This window comes from Mobula hypostoma, chromosome 10 (assembly GCF_963921235.1).
Source record: "Mobula hypostoma chromosome 10, sMobHyp1.1, whole genome shotgun sequence".
Taxonomy (NCBI): domain Eukaryota; kingdom Metazoa; phylum Chordata; class Chondrichthyes; order Myliobatiformes; family Myliobatidae; genus Mobula; species Mobula hypostoma.
Genome location: NC_086106.1, coordinates 110162698 through 110177329, shown reverse-complemented (window position 1 = coordinate 110177329; position 14632 = coordinate 110162698). Strand labels below are relative to the sequence as shown.

The 14632-nt window shown below is 41.9% G+C and overlaps 1 protein-coding gene across 2 annotated transcripts in view; it reads left to right on the top strand.

Annotated features, from left to right (window-relative positions):
• The first annotated feature begins 3349 nt into the window (after positions 1-3349).
• The window catches only part of uprt (uracil phosphoribosyltransferase (FUR1) homolog (S. cerevisiae)), a 34164-nt gene continuing 22881 nt past the window's right edge, over positions 3350-14632 (top strand). Inside the window, exon 1 of one of the 2 annotated variants that reach the window (XM_063061032.1) lies at positions 3350-3704. In XM_063061032.1, the coding sequence (XP_062917102.1) occupies positions 3496-3704 (209 nt within the window). In that variant the 5' untranslated portion in view covers positions 3350-3495. The remainder of the gene's footprint in view (positions 3705-14632) is intronic. The other variant, XM_063061031.1, reaches the window with a different exon arrangement.

Below are 14632 nucleotides of genomic sequence, written 5' to 3'. Positions count from 1 at the left end.
TGCGATACTTTTGTATTTTGTAAAAGTAATTGAGTATTTTTTTTGCCCGTCTTACATCATTCTCTTTTTGTAATTCAAAACTGGATGCGTTTGTAATAGCAACAGGGTCAAAAGATTGCCATTCTCTTAACTCGTCGTCAGAAAATCTATTATCCATGTGTTTACAGGCACGTTGAATGAATCGAATAATAGGCGCAGTATCGATGTCAGAATTTATCAATGCAAGCAGAACTTTTACTTTGTTTCTCCAATAAACAGTATCGCTAAGATTCCGTGACTGTAACTTGTTTTTTTCTCTTTTCCATTCTGCAGTGCTTCAATTATATTCAAACAGCTTTTCAGAAGGAATTATTAAAGTGACGCCAGATATTGTGCTACTCAATATTGTGGATTGGTCAAAATCTTCAGGCAGTAGTTGCTGATTGGATCGTTACATTCATTAACTAGCTCCTTGCAATACTGGATCAAAACTTCATAATTCCTCATTAAAGCAGTAATTTTAAAATTACATTACCATTATTTAAAGGAAAATCCCAGCTGCTTGGCTACAAAAGCTATGTGTGCGGGAATATTTCAGTTACTGCACAGCCCGGTGCAGCTCAGAGGGAACAATGTTCGCTACCCTAAACAATCATGGACCAGGTATTTGGAGGGTTTAAAAACATCATTTTTTTTTTGGATTGTTTGGTATTCGCTTCCCAAAACAGTATTTCATTCAGGACTTTGTAATAGTAATTGAAAGTATTTTCTGTCCTTACTTGCAGCAAGAATTTACACACGGAATTAGCATCAGTATTCCAGCATTAATATTAAGATGCACATCCATTAAGACAAAATACGTTATGTAGAAAACATCAACGGTGCAAGATTTTATTAGATTACCACCAAAAGAGAAGAATTTGATAATTGAGTTAACCACAAATATCTCCTTCAAAGAGAACTCCTTGGAAACATCAAAAGCTTTGACAAATTTCTATAGGTGCGCAGTGGAAAGTGTATTGACTGGCTGCATCATGGCCTGGTATGGAAACACCAATGTCTTTGAACAGAAAATTGTACAAAAGGTGGTGGATTCCCCCCAATCCATCGCAGGTAAAGCCCTTCCAACCGTTGAGCACATCTACCTCAAACACTGTCCGAGGAAAGCAGCATTCATCATCAAAGATCCTCACCACCAAGGCCATGCTCTCTTCTCACTGCTGCCATCAGATAGAAGGTACATGAGCCTCAGGACTCGCACAACTGGGTTCAAGAACAGATTCTATCCCTCAACCATCAGGCTCTTGAGCAAAGGGGGGTAACTTGGTATCTTGCCATCCATGCAGATGTTACCACAACCAATGAGCCTGCGGACTCTCACAGCTACCTGGACTATTCCTCTTCGCACCCCGTCTCTTGCAAAAATGCCACCCCCTTCTTGCAATTCCTCTGTCTCTGGCGCATCTGCTCTCAGGATGAGGCTTTTCATTCCAGGACGAAGGAGATATCTTCCTTTTTTAAAGCAAGGGGCTTCCCATCCTCCACCATCAACTCTGCTCTCAAACGCATCTCTCCCATTTCACGCACATCTGCTCTCACCCCATCCTCCCACCACCCCACTAGGGATAGGGTTTCCCTTGTCCTCACCTACCACCCCACCAGCCTCCGGGTCCAACATATAATTCTCCGTAACTTCTGCCACCTCCAATGGGATCCCACCACTAAGCACATCTTTCCCTCACCCCCCCTTTCTGCTTTCTGCAGGGATCGCTCCCTACGCGACTCCCTTGTCCATTCGTCCCCCCATCCCTCCCCACCAATCTCCCTCCCGGCTCTTATCCTTGTAAGCGGAACAAGTGCTACACATGCCCTTACACTTCCTCCCTCACCACCACTCAGGGCCCCAGACTCTCCTTCCAGGTGAGGCGACACTTCAGCTGTGAGTCAGCTGGGGTGATATACTGCGTCCAGTGGTCCCGGTGCGGCCTTCTATATATTGGCGAGACCCAACGCAGACTGGGATACCGTTTTGCTGATAACCTACACTCTGTCCGCCAGAGAAAGCAGGATCTCCCAGTGGCCACATATTTTAATTCCACGTCCCATTCCTGTTCTGATCTGTCCATCCACGGCCTTCTCTACTGTCAAGATGAAGCCACACTCAGGTTGGAGGAACAACACCTTATATTCCGTCTAGGTAGCCTCCAACCTGATGGCATGAACATTGACTTCTCTAACTTCCGTTAATGCCCCTCCTCCCCTTCACACCCCATCCCTTATTTATTTATTATTTTTTTTATTTTTCCCCTTTCTTTCTCTCTTTTTTCTCCCTCTGTCCCTCTCACTATATCTTCCTCTGGTGCTCCCCTCCCCCTTTCTTTCTCCCTAGGCCTCCCATCCCATGATCCTCTCCCTTCTCCAGCCTTGTATCCCTTTTGCCAATCAACTGTCCAGTTCTTGGCTCCATCCCTCCTCCTCCTGTCTTCTCCTATCATTTTGGATCTCCCCCTCCCACTTTCAAATCTCTTACTATCTCTTTTTTCAGTTAGCCCTGACGAAGGGTCGTGGCCCGAAACGTCGACTGTACCTCTTCCTAGAGATGCTGCCTGGCCTGCTGCGTTCCACCAGCATTTTTTGTGTGTCACTTGAATTCCCAGCATCTGCAGATTTCCTCGTGTTTGCGATCTCACTTTAAGGACTCTTTATCTAGTTATTTCATGTTCTTGTTATTTATTTATATTTGCATTTGCCCAGCTATGCACTCCAGTTGATCTTTCATTGATCCTGTTATAGTTACTATTCTATAGATTTGCAGGGTATGCCCGCAGAAAAAAATTGAATCTCAGATTGTATGTGATGACATATATGAACTCTGAAAATAAAATTTACTTTGAACTTTGAAGTCTTCTTGCCCAGATGGCGCTGCGCCCAATTGCAACGTCCTATTTAACTCTAAATGTCGATTTTCTGTAATATATTTTATTATTTGTTAATTTATTTGTGGTAATATTACTTGATGTATTCTGTGTATGTGTGTGTGTTTGTGTTATATGTACAGTACTGTGTCGTGCACCTTAATCTGGAAGAAAGTTGTTTAATTTGGTTTATACATATATTCGGTTGGTTGACATTAAACTTGAAGTTGAAATTTTCTAATTTTAAGTAAAAGCGGTCTTTCTTGCCTTGATGAAAAGAATCAGCGTAGCGTGAAGGGACACTAAGTAGAATCAAATAAATGAGTGAATACTTAACGCTTTCTCTGTTGGTATTTCGTAAACAAATTTCGTGAAAATGTAAATCAAAAGAAAAAGTGGGAAATAGGGGTGTTGCGGCGATGAAGAATCAGAAAGGCACCGGCCAGCAGATGGAGCTAGGATATAAAAGGCAGAGTCTGAGATAGCAACGGCAAGAAGTCTGGAGATTTTTTTTCTTCTCTCTCGTTTTCGCTGCCATTTGGCTTCATTTCACGGACTGCGGAAGCTGGAGGCATCATAAGGAGGAGTGGACTGTTGTTCTATGGAAGCTGATTCCCCCCTTTCTAGGATCATGCCTTGTCAAAACACCCAGCAGCAGCAACTCAACAACTCCGAGCGGAACCACACGCTGCCCAAGCAAGTGAGGTTCGCGGCCAGCGTGGAGCCCGAGCCCGAGCCGCTGGGAGCGCAGCTCAAGCTGCTGCCCATGAACGACCAGATCAGGGAGCTGCAGACGATCATCAGAGACAAGTGAGTGGCGATCGAAGGGCCGAGAGGTGGGGGGACGAGACCGATTGCCAGCTCAGTGTGCCGGTGCTGGCGACGTTGGCCTCTTCTCTTTGTGTGCGGAGCCTGGAGGTCCAGGCCTCCACTTCAATGGGGACACCGGCATGAGGAGGGGAATGAGTCACATCCCTGTCTGCAAGATCAAGTTCAACCGAGAGCATGTGTCAAGTGCACAAGCAGCCAGTATATTCTCGGGTTGGAAAGCACAGTGTCTTAACTAAGAGAATGAAATGTGTACAGAAATGTTACTTATCTGTTTATTCAACGGATAGTACAAATCGTTCAGTCATATTTTCTTTTTCAATCTTTTTATTAGTTTCATAAAATATAAACATAACAATAATAGTACAAAGTTACTCGGAATACATTGTTATACTTAACATGAGTAATTATAAAACCAAATAGTACTTAATTAACAAAACTCCCAATCATATAGGATACCAATGAATAATACAGAACAAAACTACTCTAGACAAAAATCATGAAAAAAGAAAAAATATATAACCCCCTCAAAAAAAACTAAACTAAACAGAATTAATCAACTAAACTAAAAAAAAAGACCTGGGCTGTTTTAACATCGTAAAAAATGGAAGAGAAGAAAACCTTAGTGTCGACGACTCTGTTCCTCTCAACCAACACTACAGAGAAGTAAAATAAGTTTGGAAATAGTCAAATTACATCATATGAAAATGCTGCATAAATGGCCTCCAAGTTTTTTTCAAATTTACTGGAAGGGTCATAAACCACACTTCTATTTTTTTTCCAAATTTAAACACAACATAGTTTGTGAAAATCAGTGAAATATAGTATCCAATTCAGCAAAATGGATCTTCTAGCCATTAAAGTAAGAAATGCAATCATCCGACGAGCTGAAGAGGTTACAGTCATATTTTTACATGTTCTTATTTCCGCCTCCGAGCCTAACTGGCCTGATCTAATGCGCACGGCAAGCCGATTTTTACTTTACTGTACAGTACGGGAGGTGTGCTCGTTTACTTCCTGAGGGGCAATTCCCAAATCGTTTGAATAACCCATGTGTCATATAGTGCGGTCACTGGTTTCAAATAGAATAGGAATGCCGGTGGACTTCCGAAGTAAGTCTGCACGTTGTGTTCTAAAAGCGCCGTCCCCGCTATCGGCATGAATTACTTGCAAAAACAACTTGGGAGTAATTCATTCACTTTTATCAAACGAGACAATTAATGGAGGATATACCTATTTTGCCACTTTCTACCCTCTTCATTGCTGAGGGTTTGCTTAGACCCTGAAAAATCACGAACGCCTCTCCCACGTGTGTGTCACAGAACAATACTGCACGGGAGCTGGCCCGTCGGCCCCACTTGTACCTGCAGACCGGGCTGACCATAAACATTTCCTATGCATGTATCTAACCAAGTGCTTTGTATGGTGGTTGAAAATTTGTAACTTTTTCAGTCATTATAAGGTGTGTTTGGGGGGGGGGGAGGGAGCAGAAGAGTATTATCGGAGGATAAGCCCAGTGGTATGACTTTGTTCTGACTTGAATTCTACAGGGTGCATTTAGGTCAGAGGTCATTTGACAGTGATCCAGAGCAAGAATAAAGTAGTGGTTCTGCTACCATCCAGGCAGAGATGGCTCAAAGCACAAGTGAGAGATCTAAACAGGAAGCAACTGGTTTGAGTGGTGGTTTTACACCAGCTTCTCTTTGGGGAGCTTACACCAGATTTGTGGCAAATAATTTTCCTCTGCAAGGTTTTGTCTTTAAAACAAAAATGACATACCACCTTAAAAGTTTCTTGAGGCAGTTGATCTGATCAACCATTCTAGTTACCCCCCCCACACCCTCTCTATCTATTACTTCTGTTGCTACACTGATAAAACTTCAAACCACTTTTTATTATGCTGTAATATAGTATTCCAACTGTATGCACATTTATTCCATATACGTTCTTTAACCTCTGACTTTATTTATAGACAGAGCCTTGAAAAATTAATCAGCCACCACAACTATATTCACATCTTATTGTTTCATTTTCTATATTTTAACTATATTGAAGTAGGATTTTTTGAGCTAATCTACAAAACATTGGGCATCAAGTCAAATCAAAAGAAAAATTCCAAAACCTGTCAATAATTGACTAAAAATGTAAAAAAAATAAAATTGAGGCAAAAAATTATTCATCCCCTTTGTAATTACTGCACAACTTTTTTCAGGTGCAATACTGTACATTACCTTACCAACTCACCCAATTTGATGATGCAGAAAATTGGAGGGTCACCTGTTTTCAATGAATTCATGAAAATAAATGCCTCTTCTGTCTAAGGTCCAACAATATTGTAGATTTTCAACAGACCAAACCAAAATGAAGACACAAGATCATTCAAAACAAGTCAGGGAAATGATAATAGAGTAGCACAAATCTGGGCAAGGGTACAAGACCATCTCAAAGTCACTGGACATACCTTGGAGCTCAGTGCAGTCCATTATGGAAAAATGGAAAAAATATGAAACCATAGCCACATTGCCTAGGTCAGGCTGCCCCTCTAAATTTAGTTACTGGAGAAGAATGGCACTTGTAAGAGAAGCTACTGAACTTCTCTTTTTAAAGCAATGAAGAGGGGAGACTGCCTTTTGATCGCTGACGGGGTCGCTCTGTTACTGAAGAGGGGAGACTGCCTTTTGATCGCTGACGGGGTTGCTCTGTTACTGAAGAGGGGAGACTGCCTTTTGATCGCTGACGGGATCGCTCTGTTACTGAAAAGGGGAGACTGCCTTTGATCGCTGATGGGGTCACTCTGTTACTGAAGAGGGGAGACTGCCTTTTGAATCGCTGACGGGATCGCTCTGTGACTGAAAAGGGGAGACTGCCTTTGATCGCTGATGGGGTCACTCTGTTACTGAAGAGGGGAGACTGCCTTTTGAATCGCTGACAGGATCGCTCTGTGACTGAAGAGGGGAGACTGCCTTTTGATCGCTGACGGGATCGCTCTGTGACTGAAGAGGGGAGACTGCCTTTTGATCGCTGACGGGGTCACTCTGTTACTGAAGAGGGCAAACTGCCTTTTGAATCGCTGACAGGATCGCTCTGCTGCCGCAGAGGGAAAGGCCTACTGCTGTGCCCAGCGAATGTTATCCAGGTTTTTGACATTTTGCGTGTGGACTTGGACTGTAGACTCTTTTCAGTCTTGTAGTTTTTGATATTCTGTGTTTTTTGCTTGATCTTTCCAATTTTTTTGTGTGCGGGGAAGGGGATTTGGGGGTTGATGTGCTTGTTCCTTTTTTTTGTTCATGTTTTATGTGGGGAGGAGGGATTTGGAGGTTGATGATGGTGCTGCTGTCCTTTTGTTTCTTGGTTTTGTGGTTATCTGGAGAAGAAGAATTTCAGAGTTGTATACTGTGATAATAAATGAACCTTTGAACGGACTGTGACGCCAACAGTCACTCTGAGTGAGCTGCAGAAGTCAATGGCTACAACCAGAGATGAAGTTCATGGCTCCACAATCTCTAAAGGCCTTGCACAAAAAGGCAGAGTGGTAAGGAAGAAGCCCAGGCTTTTAAAAAAAAAAGCATATCCTTGGCCATGAAGACTTTGCAAAGCATCACTTAGAAAATACTTTAAAGATGTGGAAGAAAGTTTTGTGGTCATAACTTTTTGGCTGTAACACTGTATATGTGGAATAATCAAATACTGTGCATCAGCCAGGTAACACCATCTCTACTGTAGAGTATGGTGGAGGTAGCATCATGCTATGGGGATGCTTTTCAGCAGCAAGGACTGGAAATCTGGTCAGGATTGATGGTGTTACGTAACCGGCAACAATGAATATCAATCGAGACAGGTTATATAAAAACAACCAAACATTTATTAAACGCGGATAAACGATAAAAAAAAAACAAACGAAAACTTTAACCGGAAGTTAACTGATATGCAGCTGTTCAACAAATTGTCACTTGGCACTGGTTCTTAAAGCGTTAAATGCTAAAACAGTTATTAAAGCGATAAAGTGAGATATAGTTCTTAAAATGGTAAATTCGAAAGTCCAGCAGATTTGTACGTTCAATTGAGAGAGACTTCTCTGGAGAAGGATTTCTTCATAGACGCGACTTTCCTGCTGGTTCTGTCCAAAGGATTCACAATGCAGTAAATAAACAGTTTAAAACAACTGACTTTAATTTCTTTTAGAGAGAGCAAACCTTTGCATGAGCTCTTTGCTCTTTTGGCAAGAGTTATCTCGATGCAGGTCGCTACTCCTTCAACGAAGACTCAATAAGGTCGATCCTTTGTTAAACTGCCGACCGATGCCGACTCCTCTCAATCCTTCAGTCCTGTACTTTGATAAAGTCTTCACTCTCCCTTCTACTGCTGGAATTGAGTAAATCAGCACATCTAGCCAAAAATTTCCAGTCCAGTAGTATTGTCTCTTGCAATAGAACGCACAACCGTTTCAAAAATGAAACTGCGTCACAAAAACAAACACGCAACAGAAATGGAGACACAGCACGTTCTACCTGGAAACCTACAAACTAAAAACTAACTGCGTCATCTGGGGTCTACCCCTATATACCCGTGGTGCACATGTCATCACGTGACCTCACGTCGGCAGGAAAATTACATCAGGTGACCGCCAAAAGACCATTACATCATTCTCACAAAAAACCACAGATCTCCTTTAGGCATGTAACAATGGGAAGATGAATGCTGCTAAATACAGGGAGATCCTGAATTTAAAAACCTGCTAGCCTCTGCCAGAAAGCTTAAACTATGGAGGAAGTTCTCCTTTCAGCAGGACAGCGACTTAAAACACACTGCCAGTGCAGACATGGAGTGGCTTCAAATGAAGAAAGTTGATGTCCTTGAGTGGCCCAGTCAGAGTCCTGACCTTAATCCGATCGAACGCCTCTGGCAAGATCTCAGGATTGTTGTCCACCACTGCTCCCTAACTGACCTGGAAGAGCTTGAGCAATTTTGCAAGGAGGAATGGGCAAATCTTGCTCCATCTCATCGTACAAAGCTAACAGATGCTTATTCAAAAAGACTACTAGCTGTAATAACAACACGAGGTGGTTCAAATACGTATTGAGCGAAGGGGGTGAATACTTTTGACTGCTGAATTTTCAGTTTTTGAATGTTTACTTTTTCATGCTTTACAAGTTTCCTTGTTTTTTGGGTTCTGTGGGAAAAAAAGGAACGTGATTCACAACACACGTCAAAGTTGCTGGTTATCTGGTTAACTTCTCTAACATTGACTTCTCTAACTTCCGCTAATGCCCCACCTCCCCCTCGTACCCCATCTGTTATTTATTTTTATACACACATTCCTTCTCTCACTCTCCTTCTTCTCCCTCTATCCCTCTGTCTATACCCCTTGCCCATTCTCTGTGTTCCCCCCACGCTTGTCTTTCTCCCTGGGCCTCCTGTCCCATGATCCTCTCATATCCCCTTTGCCAATCACCTGTCCAGCTCTTGGCTCCATCCCTCCCCCTCCTGTCTTCTATTATTTTGGATCTCCCCCTCCCCCTCCAACATTCAAATCCCTTACTCACTCTTCCTTCAGTTAGTCCTGACGAAGGGTCTTGGCCTGAAACGTCGACTGTATCTCTTCCTAGAGATGCTGCCTGGCCTGCTGCGAACACCAGCAACTTTGATGTGTGTTGCTTGAATTTCCAGCATCTGCAGAATTCCTGTTGTATGTGATTCACAAAGAAGTTCTCAAGTAAATTAATCAAAATCCCTAGTTATAGTACTCATCTATGTGAACAAAGGATTGGGGGCTGAATACTTTTACAAGGCACTGTAATTCTTTATTCTTTATAATTGTTGAATGTTGTTTTTTATTGCATGTTGTACCAACACAGCAAAGTAGATTCCTAATACATGTAAATGTATATGGTGAACAAAATTGATCCTTGATCCTTTCCACCAATGTTAATTGTAAGCCATAAACTAGTCACTAAAGCCTGAACTGTGCAGAGAGCTGAACATTCTGGATTTAGGCAGAAATTACACTTTAACTGCTGTGTCAGTGCAGAGTGAATTCACAATACACTGGCCTTACAGATATTTTATTGTGACGCTTCTGTGGAATGGTTTTCTGCACAAGTGACACATTTCAATTCTATTCAAATAATTTTGAGTTCCTAAAGGAACAGGAAGGCTTTGCAATGGGCAGTTAAAACGTGCCCAACACATCACTGGCACCAGCCTACCTGCCATCAAGGACACATATACAGAAAGGTGCTGGAAAAAGGCCAAAAATTTCATGAAGGATCCCCCCCCCACTTCACCCTGCCCACTCCTTCCTCCCGCTACTCTTTCCTACTCCCATCAGGGAAGAAGTTTTGCAACATCTACGTCAGGACCACCAGGCTCAAAATCACATGGTTCTCCTAAACTGTTAGGCTGATTAACAACTTCTACACATTAATTGGTCCCAACACCACTGCATACGCATCACCTAGTGTCACTTTATGTGCATGAACTGTCTTGAGATACATAAAGTGTATAAGATAGGTGAGAGTTGATGTTGAACCACTGGAAAATGATGCTGGAGAGGTAGTAATGGGGGACAAGGAAATGGCAGATGAACTGAATAAGTATTTTGCATCAGTCTTCACTGTGGAAGACACTAACAGTATGGTGGATGTTCCAGGTGTCAGGGGTCATGAACTGTGTGAAGTTGCTATAATTAGAGAGAAGGTTCTTGGAAATTGGAAAGGTCTGAAGGTAGTTAAGTCACCTGGACCAGATGGTGTACACCCCAGAGTTCTGAAAGAGCCCACAGTGGCTGAAGATGTCGTGGAGGCATTAGTAACGATTTTTCAAGAATCACTGGATCCTGGAATGGTTCCAGGAGACTAGAACATTACAAATGTCACTCCACCCCTCAAGAAGGGAGAGAGGCAAAAGAAAGGAAACTATAGGCCAGTTAGTCTGACCACAGTGATTAGGAAGTTGTTGGAATCGTTTATTAAGGAGGAGGTTTCAGAATACTTGGAGGCATGTGATAAAATAGGCCATAGTCAGCATGGTTTCTGCAAGGGAAAATCTTGAAGAAATAACAACCAAGGTTGATGTGGTGTACTTTGATTTTCAGAAAGCCTTTGACAAGGTGCCACAAGTGAGGCTGATTAACAAGCTACGAGCCCATGATGTTACAGGAAAGATTCTAGCCTGGATAAAGCAGTGGCTGATTGGCAATGAGTGGGAATAAAGGGAGCCTTTTCTGGCTGGCTGCTGGTGACTGGTGGTGTTCTTCAGGGGTCTGTGTTGGGATCAATTGTATTTGTGTTATGTCAGTGCTTTGGATGATGGAATTGATGGCTTTGTTGCAAAGTTTTCAGACAATATGAAGATAAGTGGAGGAGCAGGTAGTTTTGAGGAAGTAGAGAGGCTACAGAAGGACTTGGCCAGATTAGGAGAATGCACAAAGAAACAGCAGATGGAATACAGTCTTGGGAAGTATATGGTCATGCACTTTGGTAGAAGAAATGATGGGGTTGACTTTTTTAAAAATGGAAAGTGAAAGGGTTGACTATTTTTTAATTGGAAAGAAAATATAAAAAACTAAGTTGCAAAGGGACTTGGGATTCCTTTTGCAGGATTCCCTAAAGGTTAACTTGCAGGTGAGAATGTGGTGAGGAAGGCAAATGTTAGTATTCATTTCAAGAGGACTTGAATATGAACACAAGGATGTAATGTTGAAATTTTTATAAATAACTGGTGAGGCCTCACTTGGAATATTGTGAGCAGTTTTGGGCCCCTTATCTTAGAAATGATGTGCTGAAACTGGAGAGGGTTCAAAGGAGATTCATGAAAATGATTCCAGGATTGAATGGCTTGTCATATGAAAAATGTTTGATGGCTTTTGGCCTGTATTCGCTGGAATTCAGAAGAATGAAGGGTGATCTCATTGAGACCTATCGAGTGGTGAAAGGCCCTGATAGAGTGGATGTTTCCTTTGGTGGGAGAGTCTAAGACCAGAGGACACAACCTCAGAATAGAGTGGCATCATTTTAGAATGAAGATGAAGACGTATTTCTTTAGCCAGAGAGTGGTGAATCTGTGGAATTGTTTGTGGAGGCCAAGTCTTTATATTTAAGGCAGAGGTTGATCATTTCTTGATTGGTCGAGGCATGAAGGGACAAGGTGAGAAGACAGGGGTTTGGGGCTGAGAGGGAAATTGGATCAGTCATGATGAAATGGTGGAGCAGACTCGATCCATTAACAATCATTTTGTTCTCCTTTACACTCGTATACTGAAGAATGACAATAAACAATTTGAATCTAACTTGTATTCATTAGGCTTGGAAGTTAGTTGCTTTTTATAATACACACCTCTGACAATCCTGTCTAAAAGAACAGGGATTAGCAGCGGCAGCAGACGCAGTAGGATATTCTGGATGGCTTAGTGGTGCCACAGGGAGTGCTATTGTCAACACAGCTCTGGGGACTTGGGTTCAATCTTGACCTCTGATTATGTTGAGTGGAGTTAGCATGTTTGTCCCTGTGACTTCCTGGGTTTTCCCTCCATGCTCCAGTTTCTCTCCCATGTCCCAAAGAGTTGCTGGAAGGTTAACTAGCCCCGTGGTATAGTTGATTGGCAGGAGAAATAGTAGGCGATCGATGGGTAGATGGAAAAAAAACAGGTTACAGGGTCGAGGATGGGAATACTCTGAGAGTCAACATTGATTTGGAATCAATGGTCTCCTATGTTTCGTAAAAGTAGAGAGCCAGATCTGTTTAAACTTTCTTTGCTAATCAGATCATGGCTCATTCATTTTTCTGTCCAATCCCCATATTGTCTGACTCCCTTGCTGTTAAAATTAGCCTTAAATATAATCAACAACTGGGCATCTGCAGCTGTCTAGAGGGAGAGAATTACTGAAACTTAGAAATCTCTGTGGGAAGAATCTAAGGCCTGTTATCTTAAGACTAAGCTCTAGTCAGGACCTTGAGCTGTTGCAAACAGCTCTTATGATTTACTATCCATCATTCTCAGAATCTGGGAGACACGAGACTAGGTGCTGGGGTCTGGAGCAGCACACAAAGTGCTGGAGGAACTCAGCAGTTCAGGCAGCATCAGTGAAGGAAAGTGGACAGTTGGTATCTTGTTGAGAGCATAAGATATAGAACCAGAATTGGGCCATGTTCCCTCTCAGCTCCAATGTCCTGCCTTCTCCCTGTAACCCTTCATGCCCTGACTAATCAAGAATCTATCAACCTTTATATTTTTTTAAGGCAAAGACTTGGCCTCCACAGTCACCTGCGACAAGAAGTTCCACAGATCACCACTAGCTAAAGAAATTTCTCCTCATTCCCGTTCTAAAAGGATGCCCCTTTATTTTGAGGCTGTGTCCTCTGGTCCTAGACTCTCCCACCATAGGAAACATCCTCTCCACATCCACTCCATCAAGGCCTTCCTTTCAACAGTCGATAGGTTTCAATTAGGTCAGCCCCCATTCTTCTGAATTCCAGTGAATATAGGCCTGGAGCCATCAAATGCTCTTTTCTGGATTCTCGGAATCTGTTATGATTCATTAAAATTGCCTCATATTCCTTGACACTCTTTATTGCATGGATAATCTTTTTCTTCCAGAGGACAATCCCTTCATTACAGGAACCAGTCTGATGCATCTATGGCAGTAATCCCAATGCATTTTATTAGTTAGAAACAATCATTTGGAATAGTTCTGAAAGCCATTGAGAGATTTGTTTTCACTTAGAGCATTAACATTTGCTGATGCTTTTAAAAATATTGGATTGTTCGTCCTTTAACATTTGAAATAAGCTGCACTCAACAATTATCTTGATTGTAAAGTGGTTTAGGTCTTCGCCCATAAGAAATCGTATTCCACACGCATTGGAAGGTCTCATCTGACAGTGTATGCATAAGGGTTAAATGATCACCTGTTAAGAGTTCTTGTGCGTCACAGTTTGTTGCACTCTCTAAAATCAGTCAGGTTTATTATCCCTGACATATATCGTGAAATTTGTTGTTTTGTGGTGACAGTACAGTGCAATATATAAAAAATTATTACAGGTTACAATAAAAATTAACTGGTGCAGAGGAGGAATAGTGAGCTGGTGTTCATACTGTTCATGGGATGAAATTGTGTGGAAAGAAGTTCAAATTCAGAAAGGATTTGATGGCAACACCTAAACATCTTCACATGAGTGAGATAAGACACACTTAAACTTTTTATCACCAGCCTTTTGACATTGACAGGAGCTGAAGACCGAACATAAAGCTAATATATATATATATATATAGGTGATTCCTAACAACATCAAGGGTGTAGTCAACAATTGAGAGTTAGCACCGTGTAAATTGTCCTGCGTAGTTTTTTTAAAATATAATGTCTGAGTGCATATAAAAAAAAGCCTTTTTGTGAGATGATCTGAAAAATGTCAGGAAGCTCCATGAAAGAGCTAATTCGTTCCAAGTCATTTTCAATCCCTTGTTTAATTATCTTATTTTGTGGTTTCAAATAACAAAAAAAAATCCTTTTTAATATATCATTTTAATTTTATATGTTCAAAAATTAATGACAAATCTCATAAAGACGTAGTGGGCCAGGGTACTACAGGCTGAAATTCTGTCAGCTGGCATTCTGTGGCCTGGTAATTCCCATGGTCCAGATCCATACTAATTAATTCTAACGAAGGTCTTAAAATTAACTAAAATCTGTACTCGTTAGTAGCTAATTAACCTACCAAATCAACTTTTGCAATCTCAGCTGACATTTATAGATGCTTTGGATTACGGACAATTGCTGGAACTCTTACATGACCTGGGGAAGCATCTGCACTTAGGAGGAACAGGTCTGCTGTGATTCAGGGTAATTTCTGTGGTCTGGCACCAACTGGGTCCCAAGTGTGCTGGACTAGAGAGTTTCAACCTGTAATAGGTT